Genomic DNA, 24,467 nt, shown 5'->3' with positions numbered 1-24,467 from the left:
TCTTCCCAAATTAAGCAAGATGATATAGTGAATATGAATTACTGAAAGAGACATTAAATAAAAACATACAAGCAATGCAGTACCAACCAGCTGACAATGATGATAGACAAAACAAAAAGATCTGATTAAAGATGCATAAACCAACGCAGAATTTAATAACCAGATTAATAATAAGACATCATGAATAAAATGCTATCAAGCTGTTATTAATATCTTGGTTGGTATTAAATGTCTGCACTACAGAAGTTGTTTAAAGAGTTTTTCTGCGTTTCATTTTGCTTTTCAGACGGTGTATGATGAGTGGTTCATAACACTCTACAACCTGATGTACACAGCACTGCCTGTCCTGGGGATGAGCCTGTTTGATCAGGTAACTATGTGATGTGTGTATGATCTCATGTGTGTTTGTGCCAGAGGACGAATCGAGGTGACAGATTTGATAATAAAGTTTATATGATCACCTTTTAACAGTGGTGGAGGAAGTATTCAGATCGTTTTCTCAAGTACTGATATCACACTGGAAAAAACAGTCCTTCATTGAAAATGCTGCTTAAACTTGCATAGATGTAATGGCTGTGGAAAAATGACACCAGTCAAGTATGGATTGGTTCCCTATAAGCCTCACCTCCACAATGCTATCCGGCCTGCTCATGGGGCTCAATATTTTCAACAAAAATGAAGCTCGCATCACAGAACGAAGGAATGAGTCTGCCAATGTGCAACCAAAACAGGAAGAGGCTTTATTTTCTCTGGTCAAAACCGGTTCAAAACCAAAATCTTTCTCCTCGATCAATAAGTAACAAAACCTGTCTACTTATTAGTACAACCGGGAGATCGGGATTTGTAGGTTGTAGGTGTTTGTTTTTTGCTTTGGACAGTAACCAGGCCAGCAGCCATGTTGCTTTGTGACAACAAACCGCCAACAGTGATACCACTGGGAAAGGCTTGGAGGGGGGGAATGTTGAAAAGTTGTCTATTTCTTTTTTCTTTTTTTCTTACCGTCCTTTACTGCTTTTATTTGTTATTTATCTATTTATTGCTCTTTATTCTTTTTACTGCTCATAATCTGTTTATCTGTTCTTAATTCCTTTCTTGTGATGTCATCTTCTTATCGTCCTTTATTGATTTTATCCTTTTATTTATTTTTATTTTTGTATCACTTTTTTTTTCTTCACTCTCCTTTTTCTGTGATTTTGCCTATTTTATCACTTTTATTCCTTTTACTTGTAATGAATCACATTGACTTCTTGTGTTTTTACATTTTCTGTCCTGCCTTCTTGTTTTAACTCACCTTAAACGAGGCTTCCTTGTATTTGGCTTGGCTGTTAAGTATTTATTCTGTATTACTGTCTTCCTGAGTTTCCTGCTTTTGCTTGATTGTCAAAGCTCTTTGTAAACTCTGTTTTTAAAGGTGCTATATAAATGTTATTATATTTATTATAATTATTATTATTATTATTTCTGCTTTAAAGATGAGGAAGACAACTTTGGAGAAAGATAGTTGATATTGAGTCTCATACTGATGCTTTGACGTCCTGGTGGTTCTGTCTGTATACCAACCCAAAGCGTCATGAAAACAAAGAGCCTGTTATTTAGTTTGTTTAGGCAATGAATATCTTTCTCTTCTGATTAAAAGTTCTTCCCCAAAACTACATAGTGCACCTTTAATTTAAATCAGGACATATTTTATATGCTCTTCATATTCTTACAAGTACTTTAGGCTCAATTTGTTTAAGCTGAAAAACGGGAAACATGAACACACTCACACCAGGACCTCACATCTTTGTCTCTCCCTGGTGGTCAGGATGTGAACGACGTATGGAGCTTCCAGCATCCTCAGCTCTATGTTCCCGGTCAACTCAACCTCTACTTCAGTAAGAAGGCCTTCTTCAAGTGTGCCCTCCACAGCGGCTACAGCTCCATGGTGCTCTTCTTCATCCCCTACGCAGCCATGTACGACACTGTGAGGGACGACGGGAAGGACGTCGCTGACTACCAGTCCTTCGCCCTCCTCACCCAGACATGTCTGCTGTTTGCCGTCAGCATCCAGGCATGGGGAAACCTTTTCTTTTCGGATAATCGTGTCTTTTGCATTTTTCAGGTTTAGAATAAAAAGAATAACGTGTTTTCTCTGTGTGTCTGTAGTTGGGGTTTGAGATGTCTTACTGGACGGCGGTGAACACTTTCTTCGTGTTGGGCAGCTTGGCCATGTACTTCACTGTCACATTCACCATGTACAGTAACGGCATGTTTCTCACGTTGCCGAAGGCCTTCCCTTTCATAGGTGAGTGCTAAACTCATCAACTCACCAAACACATGCACCACTGGGTCAGTGAAGGTCACTGAAATTCTGTGAGCATTTCCACATTTCTGTCGCTGATAAGCATGTCGACTCTGAAGGAAAGCTTTGTTCATTTCTTTACACAAGGCTCTTCCAATGTAAAGGTGGCAGTATAATTCAAACAAGTTGAATCATTCTGCCCAGTTCAGTGTCTGAATTGTGTCTGTTATGTTTGCACAGGCAAAATATCTGGTTTATAACTAAACTAAACACCGAAACTGGCTTGGATCTGTGCAGTGTGAGCAGAAAGTCAACCAGTCCTGTTTTGGATAGTATCATCAGAGTATTTAAGGTGCAATATGTAAGAATTTTAGTTGAAAACTCTCACCTGAAGTTAGCAAGCTAACCGGCTCACCCTGGTCCAAGGCTCCTTTGCTAATGCAGTAAACATCAACACACCACCCTGTACTCCTAACCCTCAGCCTTGACTGCTGGCTGCATGGCTAACTGAGCTAACTAGCTAATGGTAGCTACAGTTAGAAGCAGTCAGTCGTTAAGGTGAAACTGTGCCACCCATTTGTTTTGAGTATGAATTCAATTCTTACATATTGCACCTTTTAATTCATCAAGTTAGGTAGACAGAAGTGCTCACCATAAAACAGTCAATAGAAAATCCTGACAAGTGTATAAATGTGTGTATGTTTGTGTTTGTCCAGGAACAGCCCGAAACTCTCTGAACCAGCCCAACATCTGGCTGACGATCCTCCTCACCTCAATCCTGTGTGTCCTTCCTGTGGTTACCTACCGCTTCCTGTTGATTCAGCTCTGCCCCAGCATCAATGACAAGGTACAGATGGAGCTATTCTACCGTAGACTTAATATGCACGCTTGCTAAGACACAGCTGCAGTTGTAACAAATGAACTGCTTTGGAAACTCACACCTCCCTTTTTGGATTTTTCAAGACAGTTAATCTTGCTTTTTGAGGATATCCTTATCTCCATTCATTGCTAATTAACTTTTATTAATGTGCTTAGCAAGCATAGAAAAAAGACCTTCTCACATTTGCAACTTTTCTTCAGTATCAAAGTAATCCAGTCGTAGCTGACTGAACATCTGTGAGTACATTGCAAACAGGAACTGCTAATCGATAATTCGGCATTTTGTTAATTGTGCCAATTTGCCATACAGACTCAAAACAATAACTCAAAAACTTACTGACTCCATGGCAACATTATACTTCCTGTTTACGTCCCCTAAAACCCCAAAATTATGAGAACTAAAGTAAAACACTTGCATGTTGCATTATTATCCAAATAGAAGTAAGAGTCAGCAACTGTTTGGATAAGTGTGTCTCTATCCAACATGTTGACTTTGTTACAATTTGCCTGAACTTTCAGGTGATGTTCAAGGTGAGACAGGCCAAAGCAACACCTCCTCCTCCAACTCGACGAACCCGCATCCGCCGCACCAGCTCCCGCCGTTCAGGCTACGCCTTCTCGCACGCGCAGGGCTACGGGGACCTGGTGACATCGGGCCGGTTCCTGCGGCGTCCCGCTGTGTCGCGATCTTCAGGTTTCACCCACGTGGGTCGCACCACCACGGGCTTCAGTCCCATGGGACGATCGGCTGGGTACAGCCCGACGGGACGCCCCCAGACTGCCAAGGTCCCGGATGTGGAGGTGACATCGCTGCAGATGTACAGGACTATCAGAGATCCTGCCCTCTGACGGAAGAAGAAATAATGCCAACTGGACAGCTGCATGCTGCTGGCAGTCAGAGGTGTTTGAGGCTCTCATTTTTTCTTTTTTTACCATGAGGAACTTCATGTCAAAGATTTTTCATGATCCGTCTCTCATCTGCTCAGTAACCTAAGACAAGGGTTGAAAAATGCATGAGCCTTGTATTTTGTAATATTTTTTCAAAGGGAACTACAGCAAAATGTGTAGCCACTTCTGATTGGATACTTTCCTCAGATTGTGAGTGTTCATGTAAAACATGCCTCATGCAGAGGCAACACATGAGAGGTTTGACTAATGAAGTCTTTCTGACACTAGAAACAGTAACAGGGTGATTCATCTTCAAACAGGAGCTACCACAGAATGACAAAGTGTCATCATGTTTACAGACTACCCAGATATTCTTCACTCTGGGAGTCCAGATGCACAGCAGGCTTTGCACAGAGGATATAACCAGCAAAGCCATTTTGATGAAGAATCTTTCAAATTTGTACTTAAAGTGTTTGTTTTAAAGCATTATATTTCCCTTTCTTCAAAGCTGTACAAGCAGTTAGCACTTCAGCACATGGCAGTGGGAGATCACTGAATGTTCAGGAGATCATGAATGTGTCGCACCCAGCAGTTGTCTTCTCAGTTGCTCGGGGGAGGAGAAGAGCAAGAAAACATGTTTTTTTTTTGCAGCAAGATTCAGCATTCTGGGCCCATCTGGCTTTTGTTGGACGTTTGTGTGTTATGTTACACCACTTTCTGCATGCTTAAAGAATTTCATGCAACCTAAATTCATTTGGGAAAATGAAGAAAATTTTTTGGATTCTTTGGATTTAAACTCAGAAGACAAGGGCATTTAATTACAGTCTTCAGTACCACTGTGCAATGAGACATACTTTATACTTCAAGGGTTTATAAGTTGTAAGTAATTAATGTTAGTATTAGATAGAAAATGATGCATTTTTGCTTTTCAGATAAGAAATAAGCTATTACCAAGAGCAATGTTTGGACTGATGGGTTGCGAAAGCTCCATTTTGAAAATGCATAACTTAATTTGTGAGGTGGGACCAACACACAGCCCTTTAACAGCAGACCTGATGGATAATTAGGAAGTCATGAAGCTTTTTTCTCACTAGGCTTGCAGACATTAATTAAGACAATAATCATTAATACTAAGTAAGTAATAAAGGGGTTGTTACACCACAATAATCCATCAAAATATGCCATCCATTAAACTATTCTTAAATTGATTGCTGGTTATACTGAAGGAGGATATACATTATCTATCCATCATCTACACCCACTCATCCTGTCCCAGCATGCACCTGGCGGGAGGTGGGGCTAACTCACAATCTCACAACCCAAAAGTTGCTCTTCTGATGGTTTATTATTTATCTTTAGCTTTTCATAAAGCTTTTAGTTATAACTTATAAACAATAAAGAATGCCTCCTGACATTGTGGTACCAGATTTTCTACAGTGCAGCTATATAGGAGCATGAAATATCTAAAATAAGCCTCTGCAAGCAACTACAAGGCCGACAGTATTGTACGTGGGCGTAGCCAGATCACATCTACATCCAGTGAAGAGGGATTTTTCTCCAAAAGATTGTGTCTACGACTGCTGGCAAACTAAACCAACTACACATTTTCATCTCATCAAGCAGCAAGAGAGGTGGACTGCGCCAGCTGTGTGGTAACCACATGTAATCTTGAATACAGAATTCAAAAAGTTGTTGTTTGCTGTAGGAAAGTCGACCACATCTTCTTGTGTTGGGAGGTTTATCGTACTGTACACACGCTACAGTGTCCACATGTCCTCAACCTGCTGGTTCTTTTTGTTCAGTGCAGTTTTTGGTGCGTTCACATCTGCAGTCAAAGTGGACCACTCGTGAGCAGATCACACACGGGATGGATTTTTAGTAGCAAGTGTGAAAAGGTTAAAAATACTTGATGGGAATATTCTCATGGGTTTTTAATCATTACGATTTGTATCTCATTTTAAAATCAGTTTATAAGATATAGCACTGCATTGACATCATCTTTTGTAATTTTTTCAAAATTCCGTATTCACTGTAGGGCTGTCTGTTGTTATCTGGCTTGTTTCCAACATCTTTATCTTTCAATCTTGTATCAGCTTACTGAATATATATATATATATATATAATAATACCTACCTTCAAAAGAAACACAGAAGCTGCCCTAATATTCAAAGCAAAGAAAATTCCTGCATTGTGCAAAACAGAAACAGTTGTGACAAGAGTATTTGATGGAATTAAATCAGTTTTGCGCAGCTACAGTCGTACAGTCGGGAGGTTTCTGAAATGTCATGTTTGTTATTTCAACCTGAGGATGACTTCTGTAGGTCTGTGGGATCGATCTTAATTTATTATCTGGTGTTTGAAGGTTTAAAGAACAGTTCAGATGGAATTGTTTTCATACTTGTACAATGATATTATTTAACAGTTTTTTCTTTCCTATATCTCATGGATCCATGATTGGTTTTTAACTTGTAATTTTTTCATCCGCAGTTGATTATAAACCATTAAGACGACTGATGGATGCCTTGAAATCATAAACCTGTTGAATCAACTGTATTTTTTGTATCTGATCATCTGTTATCGCAGTGTGTTTCAGTCAGTTGTTGCCCAGATTTGAATGTACTAACACATAACCTGCTGGTGAACCAAAGATTTATTCAAGGCCTTGTCTGACATGGTTTCCTCTAAAGTTAAATTGATGCTCATAAAAAAAATCTGATGCTGGAGGTCAGGGGAGTGAAGCTGGTTTGCACCACTGACAGTACAGTTATTGTTTACTGTACAATTACTGTGTGGAAATATTTCAAAGCTTGAATATGCAAAGGAAACATTAACAGCATGTTTGTAAAACTTGCTGATATTCCATCTTTGCCCAAGGGTTCATTTTTTCGATTAAGCTCAAAGTCTTGTTTTGTTCAGTCTTTTCACTCAATGGTCTGATAGCTAGTCTAGTTTCGTGCAAGATGTGACCAGTTTCATTACACTTGGGCCTGTTTCAAACAGGTCTCAGTTGGTATTAGCAGATACGTGTGCAGGGCTCCTGTATGCAGATGTTTGGGTCACAACTGTCTCAAAGTGAAATATATGAGCTCATGTTGCAAGTTGCATTTTGCATATTTGGAGAAATCAGCTAACAGAGCTTTTCCTGACAATTAAATGCAGATTAAATTAATTAAGAATACAGTCAGAACAGCCCACTAATGTATTGCAAGTCTTTTTGTTTCAGTATTTCTGTGGTACTGTCCAAATAAAGTGTAGCCTTAATGAAAAAATATTTATCAATATATTACTATCATTGTATCTCCATCCCTGAAGACTGAAACTGTAACCACATAAGGGATTTTTGATAATTTCTCTTCCTCAAACTTGACTAAAGAAATCTTGCTCTTTCTGATAAGCATTTTGTATAATTTTTTACTAAAAAAAGTTTTTACTGCAATAAAAACGTCTAAAAGATCAACATGTCTTATCTGTGCAGTTCTTTTTTACAGTCCAAAGAAGATTTTCTAATTTTTTGTGCATCTGAAGTCATCGTCTAGGGCTGAATGTAGGCGTATTCTTGTCGGCAACAAAACTAATAATTTCATTGTACTTTGCATGTTCGCACTCTGTGGCATTTTTACAGAATTTTGTTGATTTTTGGAGATATATTTAGATTTCATGAATGCTTCAAATGTATTAATGTAAACGTATTTGTCACCTCCACACTTATTCTACACAAAATGCTCAGTTGGACTGACAAAGTAGCAAAATAGCCTTATATTAAACTTACTAAAGCAATCTCAACATGTTAGATTCAGATTCAGACAACTTTATTAATCCCACTAGGGGCAAGTTGCTTCAACAGCTTGCCTCGCACACATAGTGAAACATGCCGTAACAATGGCACTTTACAGTTATAGTCATCCTGCAAAATGGCCAAAAAAAAGTGTAAAATGACAAGCGACTGCATAGCTTAATCATATAAAAATCTATTAAAGTAAAAGGAAGATCATTAAATATATTTAGGCTTGAGCTATAAATGGAAGATTTTGCAAGAAGAAAATGGACAGAACTTTTACTGGTAAAGCACAATCTTTGTCTAATAAAACCAGAAAAACATGCAGACCAAAGTGACTGCTGTCAGATAAATGCTGGTCTACATGTGTGCAGGTCCTGACCAGCAGATGGTGTCATAATCCTCTACACCACAGCTGTAATATCCCTGCCAAACCACACAACACCACCCTGATGTTTCCCTTCATTGTGTAACACTGAAAGAATCTCTGGAGCACAACAACTGCAGGGATTTATTACGGCTGAAACAGCACATGTCCCGTTTACCATTCACGTGCACACGCAGTAATATGTGCAGTGTGTAATATAATATGATTTATGAGACTGCTCTGCGCTGCCCATCATGCTAACAGTCTGGTGCATTGAGGCTGTTTATGATGTTGTTGCTGAAAATGAGCGCCATGTATCACTAGAAAGCTCTGGCTGTGCTCTACGTGAGGGCCAAAAGAGCACATCTGTGATCATAAAGAAGATTAAAATGAAAGGAAATGTGGTGCAAAGGTGTAGCTTCATGTCTGTTGTGTGACCATGCTGTAAATTCTGAGACAGGGACCCACACATTATAACTCTCCTGTGAAATAAAATAGACAGAATACAGGAGAAACTAACCCCTCAAAACATAAAGGGAAGATGCTGGAGCTATAACTGTGTATGGATTCATTAAATGGATATTATCTCCTGTATATAAAGCTTCACAATGGATTACTTGACGTATCTATTGTTCCCTTTGTAGTAGCTCGCTGTGTGGTTGTTATTCTGATGTTACTTATGTTTTTACGTCTTACAATTTTGGTGTGGTCCTGATGGAGGGGACAAACATTTAGAAGAGGTCTCAGGACGAAATGGACTTAGTCATCCGGACACTGTATAGCTCAGCAGACCTGGGGAAAAGCATGTTTGTTCCTAAAACAAAGTATTGGACGAATTAAAAATAAAAAGTTATAGGATCACCAAATGATCACAGAATGATGGAAAACTTTGACCAGACAGAAGAAAAACTAGGGTATCTCTCTGTTTTGTCTTCTGAGGACCATAAATGTCTGTACAAACTATCACGGTAATCCATTCAATAGTTGTTGAGATAGTTCAAACTGGACCTGCATGGCTGAAACCCATCTGTCCCACTGGTTGTGAGCAAAATCTGTCAACTCATATCATTTGCTTCCTCTTCAGTTGTAAGGTGTCAGTTTTTCTGCTTTCTTTACTAAGTGCAAAATGATGTGGATCAGCTCCTCCACTGAAGTGGGTGGACAAATTATTCCAGCTCTAAAAGCCCTGTGTGAATCTCAACATCACAGCCCATTCAGAGCTGGGTGTGTTTACGCCCCTAAACTGACACTTATACTGGAATTTAATCATAAATGTAATTTCAAGGCAAACACCTCTTACTTAGAAGAAGTATTTGGGGGTTTTAGACTGTTCATCAGTGGTGAAATGTAAGTAAGTGCATTTACTCAGCACTGTACTTAAAGGGTAACTCCACCTATTTTACACATTAACGTGTGTTTACAGGTCTTTGGGAGTACTACTGCATATGTGAAAAAAGTAGTATAAAGCATTTCGTGGCTCCAGAGGAAGCTACATGTAGTCTGATGTATTGCCTCTAGTGATGTCACAGTGGCTAAGCGGCTAATATTGAAAAGCAACCACTGGTCTGACATTGCACTCCTGTAACACATTATGGAGAGTTAAAAAACAAATGATCCAAATGGATACAGCAGAACCAGAGATGTCACCTTTTTTATTCCATGGATTCTTCTTCCTTTTAAAAACCTGCCGCCTAAATTACCCACAATGCAACTTAGCCACTGTGACATCACAGCTCATATCTTTACAGTGTGCCATCTGAGGGGGAGCTGAACCGATCAGATATGATGGTTACACAGTTTCACAATTCACCTTGACTGAGCACGTACAATACAAATCAAAGTCATAATACGTCTCAGAGAATGAGAGGTCAGCAGGGGCCTCCTGCTCTAATTTGTAAAGTTTGTTTCTCAGTAAATTGACCAGGGTGTAGCCTGCCTCTTTCTCAGTGCACGCTGGGATTGGCTCCAGCCCCCCGCAGCTCTGAAGGGGGTTTATAAATGACCCAAAAGATAAACTGATGGAAGGTTTTCTCTGTGAGGCATTTATTCTCACAGTCTGAGATCATTGGGGATGATAGTGATTTCTTTCCCACCAAACTATGATCATGTTTTGTCTAAGAAAGGAACACCTGGGCCATATGTGCCGTCTTTACAGCTTGCTTATAGTTTTCTCAGTGGCAGCCACAGAAAACAGATGTTATGAACCTCAAACTGAGGTTGGTGTTCTTTAAATTTAAATCTGATAGCTTCCAGTATTGTAAGATAATGATGGTTTATCATTTACTTTGTGTTAGGAAGAGCAAAACAGACTCAGCATCAGAATAGTTTTGCTTATTTTAAGTTGTTTTGTTGTTTTTAATGATATGACATCTACAACACATGCTGAAAGTACATAGATGTTCACAGACATTGTACATTATATCCTCATAAAGACGCAGAATAATGCAGAGTCCACAGACGTCTCAGTTGGTCTACATGTGAACTTGATCAACTCCTCACAGCTGCATCATGTTGCAACAGAGAACTCTGGGTTGTTGATAGACAAAAAACACTGAAAACTCTACATCAAAGCTTTTCTCTTATTAAAAACACAACAGAGATGTTTTTTAGTCCTTTTGAAGACTAAAATGCAAAAATGAAATGTTTTTTTTACTTCGAGTATTTTAAATTTGGGAATTTTCCTTCTTCTTTTCTGTTTTTGGTCAAACTTTTCATCCACTGTCTTTTGTGTTGTGTGTCATGTAGGCTTTTATCATCATTATTTGTATAAATATCTAAGGTAAAAGGAACTAATGGATCAAATTCAAAATGAAATAAAGCAATATAATATCTGTTGAGTGTGTGTGTTTTGGGGAACAAATAACATCTTTTAAACTTGGTCAAGCTTGTGCACTTACTTGCCTTAGATGACTACCATTCTGATGATTGCATTACAGAGAAACATGCAATCTATCAACAATTAGGATGAACCGACATTCTTGAACAGTCAAAAGACCAGAGAGGTGCAGAAAAACAATAAAACCCTGACAAAATAATGAACAATTTACACTGTGGATAGGTGGCTAATTCATCTAAAATGTTAAAAGGCAATCTATAACTATTACTGTACTAAACTATTCATATAGCATGCAGTATTGCTTTAAGTCATTATAAAGTGAGCAAATTGGCTTGACTCTTGACTTTGTGGTTATGATCTTTCCCAAAATAAATTAATATTTTATTGATAGAATAGTCAAATAATCTGCTAAAATGTGATTAAAATAAAAGTGAAAGCTTTGCTGCCCTCCTGCGAGAGAGGCAGCTACTCCAGCTGACACACACCGATGCCGCATTCAAAACACGTGAAAAATACGGCAATTACGCTTTCCTCGATGAAAAATACCGTTTTGCCAAAATTTCTGGTGGCGAACAAACCCCTGTTTCTCAGCGTTTGGATGTGCCAATGAGGCGCCGCAATTTGTATTTTTTAATACGTGATTGCCTGGTGATATTGTCGTCCGCTCTAGCGTTTATTCCCACATTTCCCACAGACAGTGAACACACCACCAGGACCAGACTGCCTTACATTGTTAACGTTGATTTCTCCTGCTCAAGCCAGCGTTTTGTCTTCCGCGAGCCAAAACCGGGGTCACACGCTCCCGGAAAAAACGCATGAAACCTCGGCTACGTTTGGCAGCGGGACACGCACCGGCAAACTGTAAGATACTTTACAGTGTATTCATACAATTTGTCTCAGTTTTAGCAGCAATGTGGGGAGAGAAAAAAAAAAGCCAGTGACGCTCGCCTCAAACACACAAGCTAACGATAATGTTCACGATTCTTGAATATTTCACACTGCAGAGGAATATAACAGGGTTTTAATTTAGGGAAACCTCAACTGTTCGGCTTGGGAGTTAGATTTTTTTTAGGGTTTTGACTTGTTAGCACACAGTTACACTGGGTGAAACACCTGTCCGGGTGCCCTCGGGTCATTATTTACAGAAGATAGGCTAACGATATGACTACTCAGCAGTCATTTTTCGAGGTGGACTCAAAGGAGGAGGAGGAGGAGGCGGCTAGCGTGTTTCCCATGGCTACACCAAGCTTTCATAGGGGGGTTATTTGCATTCCCAACCAGCCGGTGGTGACACACTAATGGTTATTTCACTATCGTCTTAAAAAACTGGCAGCTGTTAAAGCCCAATATTTCAAACAGCTGCCCGGGAAAATGATAGAGATAGCCGGGGCTGGGAGGAAAGATCAGCTCCAGGAGTCGTGACGTCGCCCTGGAGGTGCAGGTTCATTGCTCAGTCAGTTTGGTCTCCTTTTGTTGACTGGACGCACACCCATTTTTCCCCCCACCTCATCAGCTGCAGTCAGGTTTCTCAGTCGAGGTCTTAATGTTTTTTTTGTTTTTTTGTCTTTACCTCTGTTGATCTTTTCACTCGGGTTGGAAGCTCTAACATGAGGAGGACTGTTGGCTGTAACCCTGCCCAGACCGGAGGCTACTGGTAGGGATGGTGCCGCTGTGAAGAGCCCGGAGGGGTGCCGTTTCGGAGGACATGCCTGTGGTCGGGGGAAAAGGGAGAAGGTGCCCGGACAACATGACTGTTTTCAGCCAGGAAAATGTTGAGGAGTTTTATGAAATTGGAGACGAGCTGGGGAGGTGAGTTTTACCGAGATCTATCCTTATTCCTCCTGCGTATGAACTTCCTCTTTTCCTGGTGGAGTTGTGACAGGGAGGGTGGGAAAACACCTTGTTTTCAATTCTGATTTCAAGCTGATCTTGATATTCAGGTGCAGCATCTTAACACACCCATAGTCCCGAATATGTGTTTTCTTACCATTCTGCACGCATACATTTGCATACATATGGGTTTAGTCCATAAACACACGCTAATGCATGCACTCACTCAAGCAAGCATGCATGCACACGTACTCTGCCTGTGAGGAGTCTGCAGGACAAGCATCCCCCCACTATGAATGTGTCTGATAGGCTCTGATTAATGCAGTCCATAATGCATCGTTGTCAGTGATGAAGAGGTTAGCGTCTGTTACTGCAGATTTATTGCAGGAGGGGGGGCTGACAGCATCTTTGCAGGGGGAGGATTTACATTGTGGCACAGCCTGGATTCATTTCATCTGGACTGTGTTTGGTCAAAGGTGAACACTTGATCATGGGGTCAAAGAGGCTGAATGTAGATGAAACAATCTGACAAGACAGGGGTTTGTCTGGAAAGTTGTTTGAACAACAGAGAAGGATGAAGAGTGAGTGATATAATTAAATGCTGTGCAGTCCTGTTGAATATGAAAACATAGTTGAAGATACAGCTTAACTTTACTGCTGCACAGATCAAAAAGTACATTACTTAATAGTAAAGGTAGACATGACACAAGCAAGGGTGCATTTATCCCCACAATGGATTCTAGACGCCTTCTCAGATCATTGTCAGAAACATGGATCTCTGTGAGTTTCTGCTTATCAAAGAGACCCATGTACCTCCGTGTTGGTAATAATCAACCAATTGTTTTCTACTCTCCAGGGCCTGTCTGGTAACACTGCTTCTCCTTTTAGCGCTCACCTTCCCGCACTGTGGGGGAGAGCTGGAGTTGCTCTTGCTGCTTTACTATGCTGCTTTGGTAATAGAGACGATTGGGGAGCTTTGTGTAATGGGATTGAGTTTCTGGCTGGAGGTAAAGAGACAGCTATGCGAGTGTGATAAGTCTCATTTTGTCGTCGCTCCAACACCAAGGTCCATTCTCTGTTGTGGTTGTTTAAAGATTTTAAATATGGTTGTGACATTTGGAGAAATATGTGAGACGTTTGCTTTTCTTGTAAAATCATTGCCGTTCTGTAATAAAGGCATCCATGGAAGCTTTTATTTGGAGTGTGACCCCATGGAGACAAGCTCAGATAGAGTATTGCAAAAGTCTGCTTTTGGAAGGATTGCATTTCTTTATGAGGCAGAAGAATTATGTCTGACTTTGGAGAAGCTCAAGGCTATTGCATAATATGAAAAAAGAAATCTAACCTACTTTATGATTAGCCTGGTTAATCTACAAAACTCTATTGATGCCAGTACAGTTGATATTTAATATCAGCCTAATTTTGAAACTACACCTGATAATATCTCCCCATTTTTTGCGTTGCTTGTTACTCTTGTACCTGCAAGTCTTGATGAAACTAGTAAGACATGTTTGGGACAAGAATACGAAAATGTTCTTGCATGAGGCCCAGTAACTGTGAATACCACCTTGTGTTTACAAACATTTTTCACATGTTTTAACTTGGATGAACTTTGGTCAAGCCACAGTTAGATTATGATGAAAACTGGTGAATCCGTCTATTCATCGGCTAGATTGCAGCAACATGACCTGCACTGTAATGCCTCACGCACTTAAAGACAGAGAGGCTTTTGATCCGACTGTACCCAAGGCTCGACTCTGGCTTGAATTGGAATGAGGCCCATTTGGTTTGGCGAAATGGGAAATCACCCAAGCAGTGACGTTACTCTTTCACTGACACTGACACTGCCTGCTTTGGTGTGCATGCATGGCAGACCTGCATCCTAGTGAAGCCAAGCATCTAACTTTCATTAGTATCTAGGCACAGTGAGCATGCAGGCAGTATAATGAGAGGCAGCAGAATTCAGTACATACAGCCAGAGGAGATGAGTAACGCTCATTTTAGGGTCAAATGTGCTATCTGTGTTTCTAGCCACAAGAATCGCCTGCCAAAGCCTTCCAAGTCTTCACCATCCAGAATGATTTATTCATCATATTTAATTTAACCACCTTATTACCTGGACCTGTCTGTCTCAGCCTTGTCAGTCGGTGTGTATGTGTGTGGGATAACCAACCAGACGTATTTCATACCGTGCAGAGGGTCCAGAGAGGGGTGCAAAACGATCTGTCATTCAGAGAATAGCTGAAGTCACAGAAAGTTAGCTGTCAAGCCTCCATGCGATGAATTAATTTGTTACCCGCAAAGGTGCCAAAACGACATCAACTTCACCCCTTTGAACTGGGTCCAGAAACCGTCTGTGTTTTTTTTAAGGGCCACTTATAGAAAATGCCACTGCTGCTGGTCTCCTCCAAACCCTTTCCTCTAATAAGTCAAGCTCTGGCCACATCTGTGCTCAGTTGATCTCTCTAATTGCCTCACCGATTGGCAGAAAATTCTCACTTCATGCCTGAGCTCAGCAGGGGATTACTGAAGACTTTACAGCTACTGGCATCTTAAAGGATCTCCTATTTCAGACCTCCTCAAAATGATGGTGGGGGGAGCATTATTGAAGTGTTTAAGGGTGTTACAGTGGTGATTTGCGGCTGTTTGTCGAGAAAATACACAGCACATTAATTCATAGTTGAAATAGTTAATAGTTGCGCCCCTAATATAGCTATTAATAACCAATTTGTTGTTGACAAGTATTTAGTTTTATTGCCATGTGTGACATAATTTGACAGAGAGCTGTAAACTAAAACCCATACTTCCTAGATTCTAATGTGGACAAGCAACTCTCAGGTTACTTTCTCCAGTTTTTTGGGGGTTGGGGAAATCTGGGACACTGTACCCTTTACACTGTAGCCTTTACAATCAGGAGTATTTTTCCGTTGCTGTTAACACATTTGAGAAACCCCCATCATGTCAGCGCTAGACAACACTGACTGGCTGATATCTGATCTTTTTAAATGAGGCCGGTATCAGTCTGGAATATCAGCAATCCTTTATATTGGTCTGAGCAAAGTGAGCAGTCATTTAAGATTATCTCAGCTGGATTCTTCTTCACCAAAGTAGAGCAGCATCCAAGTCTGCAGCATCCAAGTCTGCACAAAGAAATAAGCAGAGCAGAATTATGGTTTGGGTCATGTGAGTTGAGTTGAGTCTTTTTTCCTTCAGTTTCCATGTTGTCATTTGTTTGGAGACCCACTGACTCAGCCACTTTCTGGCTGACTCGGAGACACAAAGATGAACTAAAACATTAGCTGACTGTGGAAGGCATTTTGTGTGTGCCTTTCATCTGGTCCACAGGGCAGTTTTACACTTTGCATATTTTTGCAGTGCCCTGCCTCTGTCATTAGTCTTTATTAATGTGACCGCTGTGTGGCTCTCTACCAATTGCCCCTCTTTTTGTGTGTGTGTGTGTGTGTGTGTGTGTGTGTGCGTGTGTGCATGCGTGTGTGTGGTTGCCATTTGCAGAAGAGGAGGGGTCCGTGTATTTCAGCAGGGATTTTGCAATGCAAATCAACATAAAAAAGCATTAAACTGGGTCTGCATTTGGGTTGTTTTTCTGAAAAAATCCCCCCAAAGCCAAATTTCGATGAATACAAAATAGGATTATATGCAAAACATCCACTTGGGCTCCTGTATTAAACGGTGATATAATTTAGGATTTCTTTTTCCCTTCAAAAAACTTCCAGTATTTATGCAGACCATTAAAAATAAATCTACTAAATATTCACTACAACAAACTGAGACATCCTTTTTCCAGACACACCAGCACCGGCTTATGCCATGCATGCACTCCGTGCAGACTGTGCCCCAGCTACTGACCTAGATTTAGCCCCTACCCTGGGTTATTGGGTGGAGGGGAAGTCTGGGTAGCAGGAGTGGCCTTGATGAGACCTGCCACTCACTCACCCACCCTAACCCACCCCCCTCGACCTGAGGGAGCGGCAGTTTTATCACATAAATGCAGTGTTGCCACTTTGTGAGTCCAAGGATTTGGCTTTGAGTTCATTACTTTTAGGATATTATATTGTTTATTAATAATATTTTATATTAACTAATGCTTATAACACCTTTTGATTTGAGGTCATTTTATAAAGACAGGCACTGGAAAAGGAGGAAATGCAGAGTTTACTCAATGTGACTGAATAATGTCATAGTAGTTCCTATTTTGACCCTAAATTTAACTCGATTGTAATCTGTAATGATTGTCATCTTATATCCTAACAGAGATGGATGTAATAGCATTATGATTTAACCTGTACCCACTTCATGAAAGTTTGTCTATTAAATCCAAATTTTAGGCATAATCCTGTAGCTCACAGGAGGCAGCTAACTTTTTGCTTTATTGCATTTAAAATCAAAAGGCATGGGTGGTGATATTACTGAACATCCAGGCAGTCAGTTGACACATGAGGATGTAGTGCAAAAACCTTACAACAACATATCTGCTTGTTGTTTATCGTTGGCTAAAGATGTGGGGTCTAGAGGTCAAATTCATAATTAACAATATGAAAGGATGTCTTGATAAAGAACACACGCTTCTTTGGTTGCCAAATTTCTGTATTTACATTTTAATCATTTAGCTGACACACATATCTACAACACTGAGTACACTGAGTGCAAAGGCACACTAAGCTTCAGTCTCTGTTGCCAACACTATCTCGCAGTAGTACGGAGTGTATGTGTCAGAGAGGCCTGCTGATATTCCTGTGACGGAGAGATCATCATTTAAGAGAGAAGTGCCAGAAAAAGAAAAGTGAGAAGATAAGAACAGTACATGGTTTGTTTGACTTGAAGATTGTAGTGCTGACAGTATTCCTACAGGGTTCAGGTTTGAAGTCAAATATTCTTTGTTTTAACTGCTCTCTGTCTATGTCTCCAAGGCAAGCCTGTCCATCTTTGCCTGGGTGGTTTAAGTCTTGTGACTGTTCCAGTCAGACGTCTTCAAATTTCGGTCAGCTTACGAGTCAAATTGAAATCTGACTCATTTGGAATGTCCTCGAGGAGCGTAATGAGTTATTTTCAATTAATCTCTGCAGTCAATGGAGGATAATTGGATCCCTGCCAACTGTGTTAGCGGGTGAATGGCAGGGGTGTCATGCGCCGTGTGTGTGTGTGTGTGTGCGCGTGCACGTGTATTGGGGGTGGTGGGGGAGCCACAACCCTTTGTGGTCAATTAGGAGAGATCTGCAGGCAGTCACGCGTGGAAACTGAGGAACTATAATCATCAGGGAAAGTCAACTGTTCTCTTTTCTGTCTTTCATCCTCCTTGTAGTACTTTTGCACTCTTGCCAATACTGTCACAAGATGGTCTCCCCTACAATAAACAATAATGAATCTCATGACTGTACATAAGTAAACTGTACATACTGTACATTTAATCCACGACCTGTACATAATAACCAAGAATATTTGAAAATGGAATATTGATCAGAAAAAAACGGTGGGAAATGTATGTATGTAAGGAGTGGTGTAAACATATATTTTATTACATTCAAAAGATGCAGGTTTGTTATGTAACACTCCTTCCGATGTGATATTTTTTGGAACATCTATTCTCTTATCACACATGCTCACCCACTTAAGTCCAAGACATTTCCCTGGGAAGATGCAGCACTCGTTGGACTATATTTACTTGCAAACATAAAGCCGTTTCAGTGATTTGTTACTATCAAACCTAACCTACTTAAAGTAATGATTAATTAAATCATAAATGAATACAGAAGGTAATTTGCTGTTTGCTGTAGTTGATTGGGATCTTTGCTGTTAATCATTCACCCTCTGATGCATAGGGTTACTATAGAGCACCATTAGCTCATTTGTTTTGAATAAAGATAAACATTTCTGGGTAGTTAGCATGAGCAGTGATAGCCACTTTAGCTGAGCAAGCAAGAACACGTGTCATTAAAATATTGACTGTAAAAGTAATCGTGCAAACTCCAGTGATGGATGTGTGCTGTGTGTGTGCTTGTCTGTATACATACATCGGAAAGTACATGTGGGTTTGTTATGGGGTGTTAAAGACAAAATGTCAAAGCAGTGGTCATCTGTCAACAGTGTTTGGCCTGCAAGCAAATTTACCTTTCAGTTAGGACATGCAAGTACTCAAGACGTCAAGACAGCTTTCACACTATCAGCTGAATATACTATAACACCTCCATCTGCTGTCCCACGTCATGTTTTGTTTGCCATGTCTTTGTTTGGTTATTCACAACAGTATGAACAAGGAAGGAGTGCCGACACGTTTTCCACACATGCATTAAAGACACACTGACCATTTCTTTGTTGGAGGTCTTGTGCACCTTTTCTAAAAATGTGTCTTCATTTTAACACTTTGATAAGCCTGTTTGCTGCCTCTACACCTCGCCTCTCTGATGGATGAAATGTTCTTTTTTTTGCACCCAAGATAATTTGAAGCACTATTAAAATATCACCAGCCCCCTGAGAGGTTAAAGATCATTGTTGGAAAAATAATCTGGAGGCTTTCAGTATGACTATTGCCTGAACCTCAGTGTGGCTGAAGCTGGTCTGGTTGGAGGAGCAGTGCAGACTGAGTGACTGATTCTGCTTGATGTCTGGTTGTTTAAAAAAAAACTAAAGCAGAGAAAAAGCCAGAGTTTCTAACCTGGAGCTCATTCAAATAACAATATCTGCACTGAGCATCAGGTTTTAGCTAAGCCTCAGAAAAAGAAAACATATTCAATTGGGATTAGAATTGTAATTTTAACTTGTGTGACCTTTACACGTGGCAATGTTGCAGTTGGCTGCTGAGAGCCTCGCTGCTCATTCAAGTGATGAACCAAGTTCTTTGCATTGCCCATCTGTGTTTGGGACAGGTTTCCAACTTTCCAGCTTGTCATACATCACCAATCTGTTTCTTTGTCGTCTGGCCCTGTTTGGGGCTGTCTCATCCACTTAATAGTCAAACAAGGCTTCATGTTGCCAGTAGTTTCTGTCTGACTAATATCATTAATGATATGAAAACAAAAGCAATTGGTGTGTTCAGCCAACTTGGTTGCTTACCTAACTACTTACAGTATCTACACAATATTAAAAGTTTATTATAAGCAAAGTTTTTTTTTTGTATATTATTGTATTAATAAGCAAAGTTTCTATTCTCATTATATAACTCTTATATCACCCAGCCCTACATTGCTGAAGGGAGAGCCTCTCAGTTAGGGCTGGACAATATATCGATATTCTATCATTATCGTCATAACAAAGTATATGAGGGGTCGACTGACAAGGCGATACCGATACCGTTAATTACAAATCAAGGAGACCAATAACCGATATTTGAGACAGATGTTCATTTGCAGTAAAAATGAAACTCTTTGTGTCAAAATTTTGATGAAATTATATAATTTACTCAAGCACTGTTCTTAAGTTCTACTTCCTCTCTTCTACATTTACTTGATAACTTTAATTACTAATTACATTGCAGATTCAAATTTTTCAGTGTTTATAGGAAATTAATTGTGACGTGTGACAAATCAGATAGTGTTATGGCCGGGACACGTGAGAGGATGCTGCATAAGAGCCAAAGTAGCACATTTTTTAATTTGTTAATTTTATCGGCAATCTGACAAAAAAAAATCACTGATACCGGTAATCGGACAAATGCAAACTTTGATGTCGGGATTTGGCATAATGTGTTACAGCAAAGTGATGTCATTATTTGAACTGTTCTACTTGTTGTGTACTTGCGTGGAGTGTCTTTGGGGCATAAACATATTTAATTTGGCCGGGAATTAACTGATCACATGCACCATATATCTGAGTGACTGCTAAGAGTGTTTTATCTGCTGCTCAAGAGTTTTATCTCTCTCACGCTCTTATAGACTCATCAGGAAGTCAGTTTGAGTAGTGCTGACTAAATGTCAGTAACACTAAATTATGTTCTCATGCCTTTATATAAACAGGCATACAATTGAAACTAGGATTATCAGGCCTTTTTTAAATGAAGTTTTCCGCTCCTGTTAGTCCTCAAACAGTTTTAGCCAATCATTTTCTGTTGCTTGTTTCTAGGTGGATCATTTTGTTGTTCTGAGTTGCCTTGGCAGTATTCATGCTCCTACACTCTGTTATGTTTCCTTGAAGGTGCTTTCCTTAAAAATCAGCCTTTTGTGTTGTCTGTGATGTGTTTCTGCTCTGAGATAATCAAAAGAAAGGGCAGGGGCTTTCATAACTCCGCTCAGTTTTAATTAATGTCAGCAAGGTCAGACTGAAGGTTAGGAAAGTCAACTCTTTTAATATCGCAGTCATTACCATAAATCATAAAGTGCAGTCCTCTTATGTCATTTGATTGTCATATTGTGCAGACTAGTCATTTTATAGATTTTATCATAACAACAGGGTCACATCAGCACACAGCGCAGCGCTTTGCGAAACCTACAAAACCAGTCTTCATGTCTGCTGGTTTTCCCTGAGTCATGACAGAGTTAACCACCTCGAAACCTGCTGAATGTCAGTTTCACCAGACGTATAGGGGCCCTGGTTTAAAGAGCAAGCACAAAATAAAACAGGAGACGATAGATGGGCCAGCTGAAGCACCAGGAGCCCCCCTCCTCATCTCCTGCCACCATCTCCTTGGTTGTCAGAACAACGGTATTGCACCTCTCTCAATTTGTATGCACAGCCTGATATCAAGTTGGTTTCTGTATTTGTCTGTGTCTTACTTAGTGCTCCTGTTCAGCTAACTGGGCACATTGGTATCTACAGACGACAGGTAACACCAAAGCTTTTACCAGCTCTGTGAGAACTGTCTGAGAAATGCCTAACCAACATGACAAAATATCAGATTCAATGCAAACTTGAAAGAATGTTGTTGTTGTTGTGGTTGGCATTGTGCAGTTCACATGAACAAAGATATGTTATTCAGCTGAATAGGTTTATATCAAAATATTAGAATTGCGATTAGGTATTGTAACTCAGTTTTGTGGTACCAAAACCTGTATTTTCATAAGGTAGTTTTGGTTATTGAATTAATTTGCCATGACACTTTGTACAAACATTAACAGCTCCCAGAGGCTAAATCCTTCTCACTTTGGTGACCCCCTAACTTTTTCTCTCGCACCATCATGAGATTGAATTTCTTGTTTTGAGTGAAATCTCTCAATAACTATTGAACTGCCTTAACATTTGGTATATAGTTTGCTCACTAATTGAATTTATGACCAAATACCCACGAAGCTAATGACATTCCCATCAGCTTCAACTGTACACATGGTAATGTTAAACCTGCCAAACATCAGCATGTTAGAATTGACATTGTGTGCTTTTTAACATGCTGATGTTAGCATTTAGCTCATTGTTTTGCTGTAAAGAAAGTAGAGCCTCAGTGAGCTGTTTGCGTGGTAGTAGACTCTTTGTTTAAGTTGCTTGTGTTTAGACAACATGAAACATTTAAAGATTTTAGTTGCCTATGTTCAAAGAAAAGCATTTTTCAGGAGTGTCATCTTGCTAATGAAGAGAAACATCAGTATCATAGGCGCACTAGTTTTTGAAAAGTGTTAAACGATATTGGGCCGTATTAGAATAATATTGACCTGGCTTGTCAGTGTGGTCCAGCTGTCCATGAGAAAAGATGACTAAATGATTTCACTCTTTGACTTCATTGTCACCAGGGTGTAAAATCTGCAGTGATGTGTGCCTCACTCTGTCTCAAAGGATTCATATCAATCCTATAAGAATATCTTCATGGGCTGCAACAAAGAATTAGTTTTTACCTCAACATTTACAAACAACCAAGAATAAAAATTAGAGATAGACACAAAATCGTAGTCGTTTACAAATATAAGATTATTTTTTGGCATGTAAATGGACAGACTTACAGAATATTTGCATAAATTATCAACTATTGTAAGCCTTAGAATCAGCACGGAGGATAATAGAGGGCTTCACAGTTCATCAACTCATTGCATTGTTTCACATTGAATGTTTTATCAGGCTTTCCCAATTATCTCTACATGATTAGTTGATTCTCAAGGAACACTGTTGGAGGAGGTGGCACAGTTATGACTATTGTTCATTACACTTGTCCAGATCAGTCTTTCTAAAACTAGCACAGAGATCATTAGAGGGTACAAGAATGATTTTCTTCTAATACTGGCGACAGTATCTGTTTAAATCCACACCTGTTTCTGTAATGAATAATACCAAATCAAATCTGTGGGATCATAATAATGTTGTTCTTAGGCTTGAGGAATCTGTTCAGGGGCTCTTGGCAGTGAACATGTTTGGGAACCAAGGTGGCTGTGGATCATAACAACCCTGAAGATGGTAAAGGGAACCTTTCCCCTCTCTTTACCTCTAAGCACAATGTATCCATTGTTGGGGCTGCCTTAAAACCTTGGAGCTGGGGGAGGTGAATGACATTCCTCTGACATGTTGAATGGCTTTTCACTGTGGCTACTAGACAAGGGCAAATACTGCCTGCCGCTCATTTAGCTGTCTGTCAGTGATCTGTCTGTCAGTGCTGTCGCTTATAGTTTTTGAAACCGCAACTAGGACTCCTCCCTCCTGTGTTCACATTGGCTCCTAGACTGTAAAACAGTCTATACACACCCGTAGAGAGATCTCTAGTGATCGAAGGTCCCAGCCATGTCAGAGGTGTTGACAACAATATCTAGATTTCAGATTAATGACTCAGACATTTAGATATTTGGCATAAACATTATAAAAAATGTTTTTTTTTAATTTTACTGATACCTCTAAAAACTATTGGAGCTAGACCTTTGTTGAATAGTGAGTTTCTCCAGTGAGAGTCAGCAAGTAATGTAACATAAATTACGGAGGCCAACCTGTGTTCACCTGTAGTGTTTTACAGTATATCTTCAGCTACTGGGCTAGTGGTGTCCTGGTGGTTGAGGAGTTTAAGATGCTGACCATGTAATCTTGAGCAAAAGCTTTAGCTTAGGGTCCGGCAGTAAGGAAAAAATGTATCGCAATGATTAATTTTTTGTGTCTAATTTTTTGGTTGTCTTTAGGGATGCCAGACCAATAAATTATCAGCACGATATTGGGAAATGTATTTATTGGCTATTCATGGGTATTGGTTAAATTAGAGCCGATAATATGAAGAACTAGAACTTAAGGAACTAAGGTCTCCCGGGAAAGCCTGAACATAATTTAGCCAATCAGAGACTCGTCATGGCATTATTAATATTAAATACCTTGAATGGGGTATGGGCTCAGAAAAAAAACTCCATCAGGACTTCCTCGCAAAATCCATATCTGTACACAAACACTCATACACACTGTTTATGGCCACCAAGGATTATCTACCACACTCTTCCTTCCTCCAACCAGCACTGGTTCCTCTGCTCAGTCTCTGAATCCTGTTGCTGTGGTTACCCTTCCGCTGTACACAATAGCATGGTGGTTGCATAATGTTTTTTTGCCGGTGCAGTTTGTGGCCCACACTACAGCTGAGTGGGCAGGGAGCACTCTGAGGCACCCTCCCACACTTCGCTCTGTGCTAATGAAAAGCTTGGCCTCACCGGGGAGTTTTCACACTGAATCATATCGGACAGCAGAGAGCCTCAGAGCCTGTGGTTGATGCCCT

At 40.0% G+C, this 24,467-nt stretch overlaps 2 protein-coding genes across 2 annotated transcripts in view; both read left to right on the top strand.

Annotated features, from left to right (window-relative positions):
- LOC140995776 (phospholipid-transporting ATPase ID-like) overlaps positions 1–7,505 on the top strand; it is a 39,807-nt gene extending 32,302 nt beyond the window's left edge. The window contains exons 24-28 of the mRNA XM_073465860.1: positions 287–370; positions 1,805–2,050; positions 2,146–2,284; positions 2,998–3,128; positions 3,680–7,505. Coding sequence (XP_073321961.1) covers positions 287–370; positions 1,805–2,050; positions 2,146–2,284; positions 2,998–3,128; positions 3,680–4,009 — 930 coding nt within the window. The 3' untranslated portion in view covers positions 4,010–7,505. The remainder of the gene's footprint in view (positions 1–286; positions 371–1,804; positions 2,051–2,145; positions 2,285–2,997; positions 3,129–3,679) is intronic.
- A 4,265-nt stretch (positions 7,506–11,770) lies between these two features.
- The window catches only part of dapk1 (death-associated protein kinase 1), a 75,522-nt gene continuing 62,825 nt past the window's right edge, over positions 11,771–24,467 (top strand). Inside the window, exons 1-2 of the mRNA XM_073466753.1 lie at positions 11,771–11,887; positions 12,627–12,835. Of these exons, the coding sequence (XP_073322854.1) occupies positions 12,732–12,835 (104 nt within the window). The 5' untranslated portion in view covers positions 11,771–11,887; positions 12,627–12,731. The remainder of the gene's footprint in view (positions 11,888–12,626; positions 12,836–24,467) is intronic.

This window comes from Pagrus major, chromosome 5, assembly GCF_040436345.1.
Source record: "Pagrus major chromosome 5, Pma_NU_1.0".
Classification (NCBI taxonomy): Eukaryota; Metazoa; Chordata; class Actinopteri; order Spariformes; family Sparidae; genus Pagrus; species Pagrus major.
This window is presented reverse-complemented; position numbering and strand designations above follow the sequence as displayed.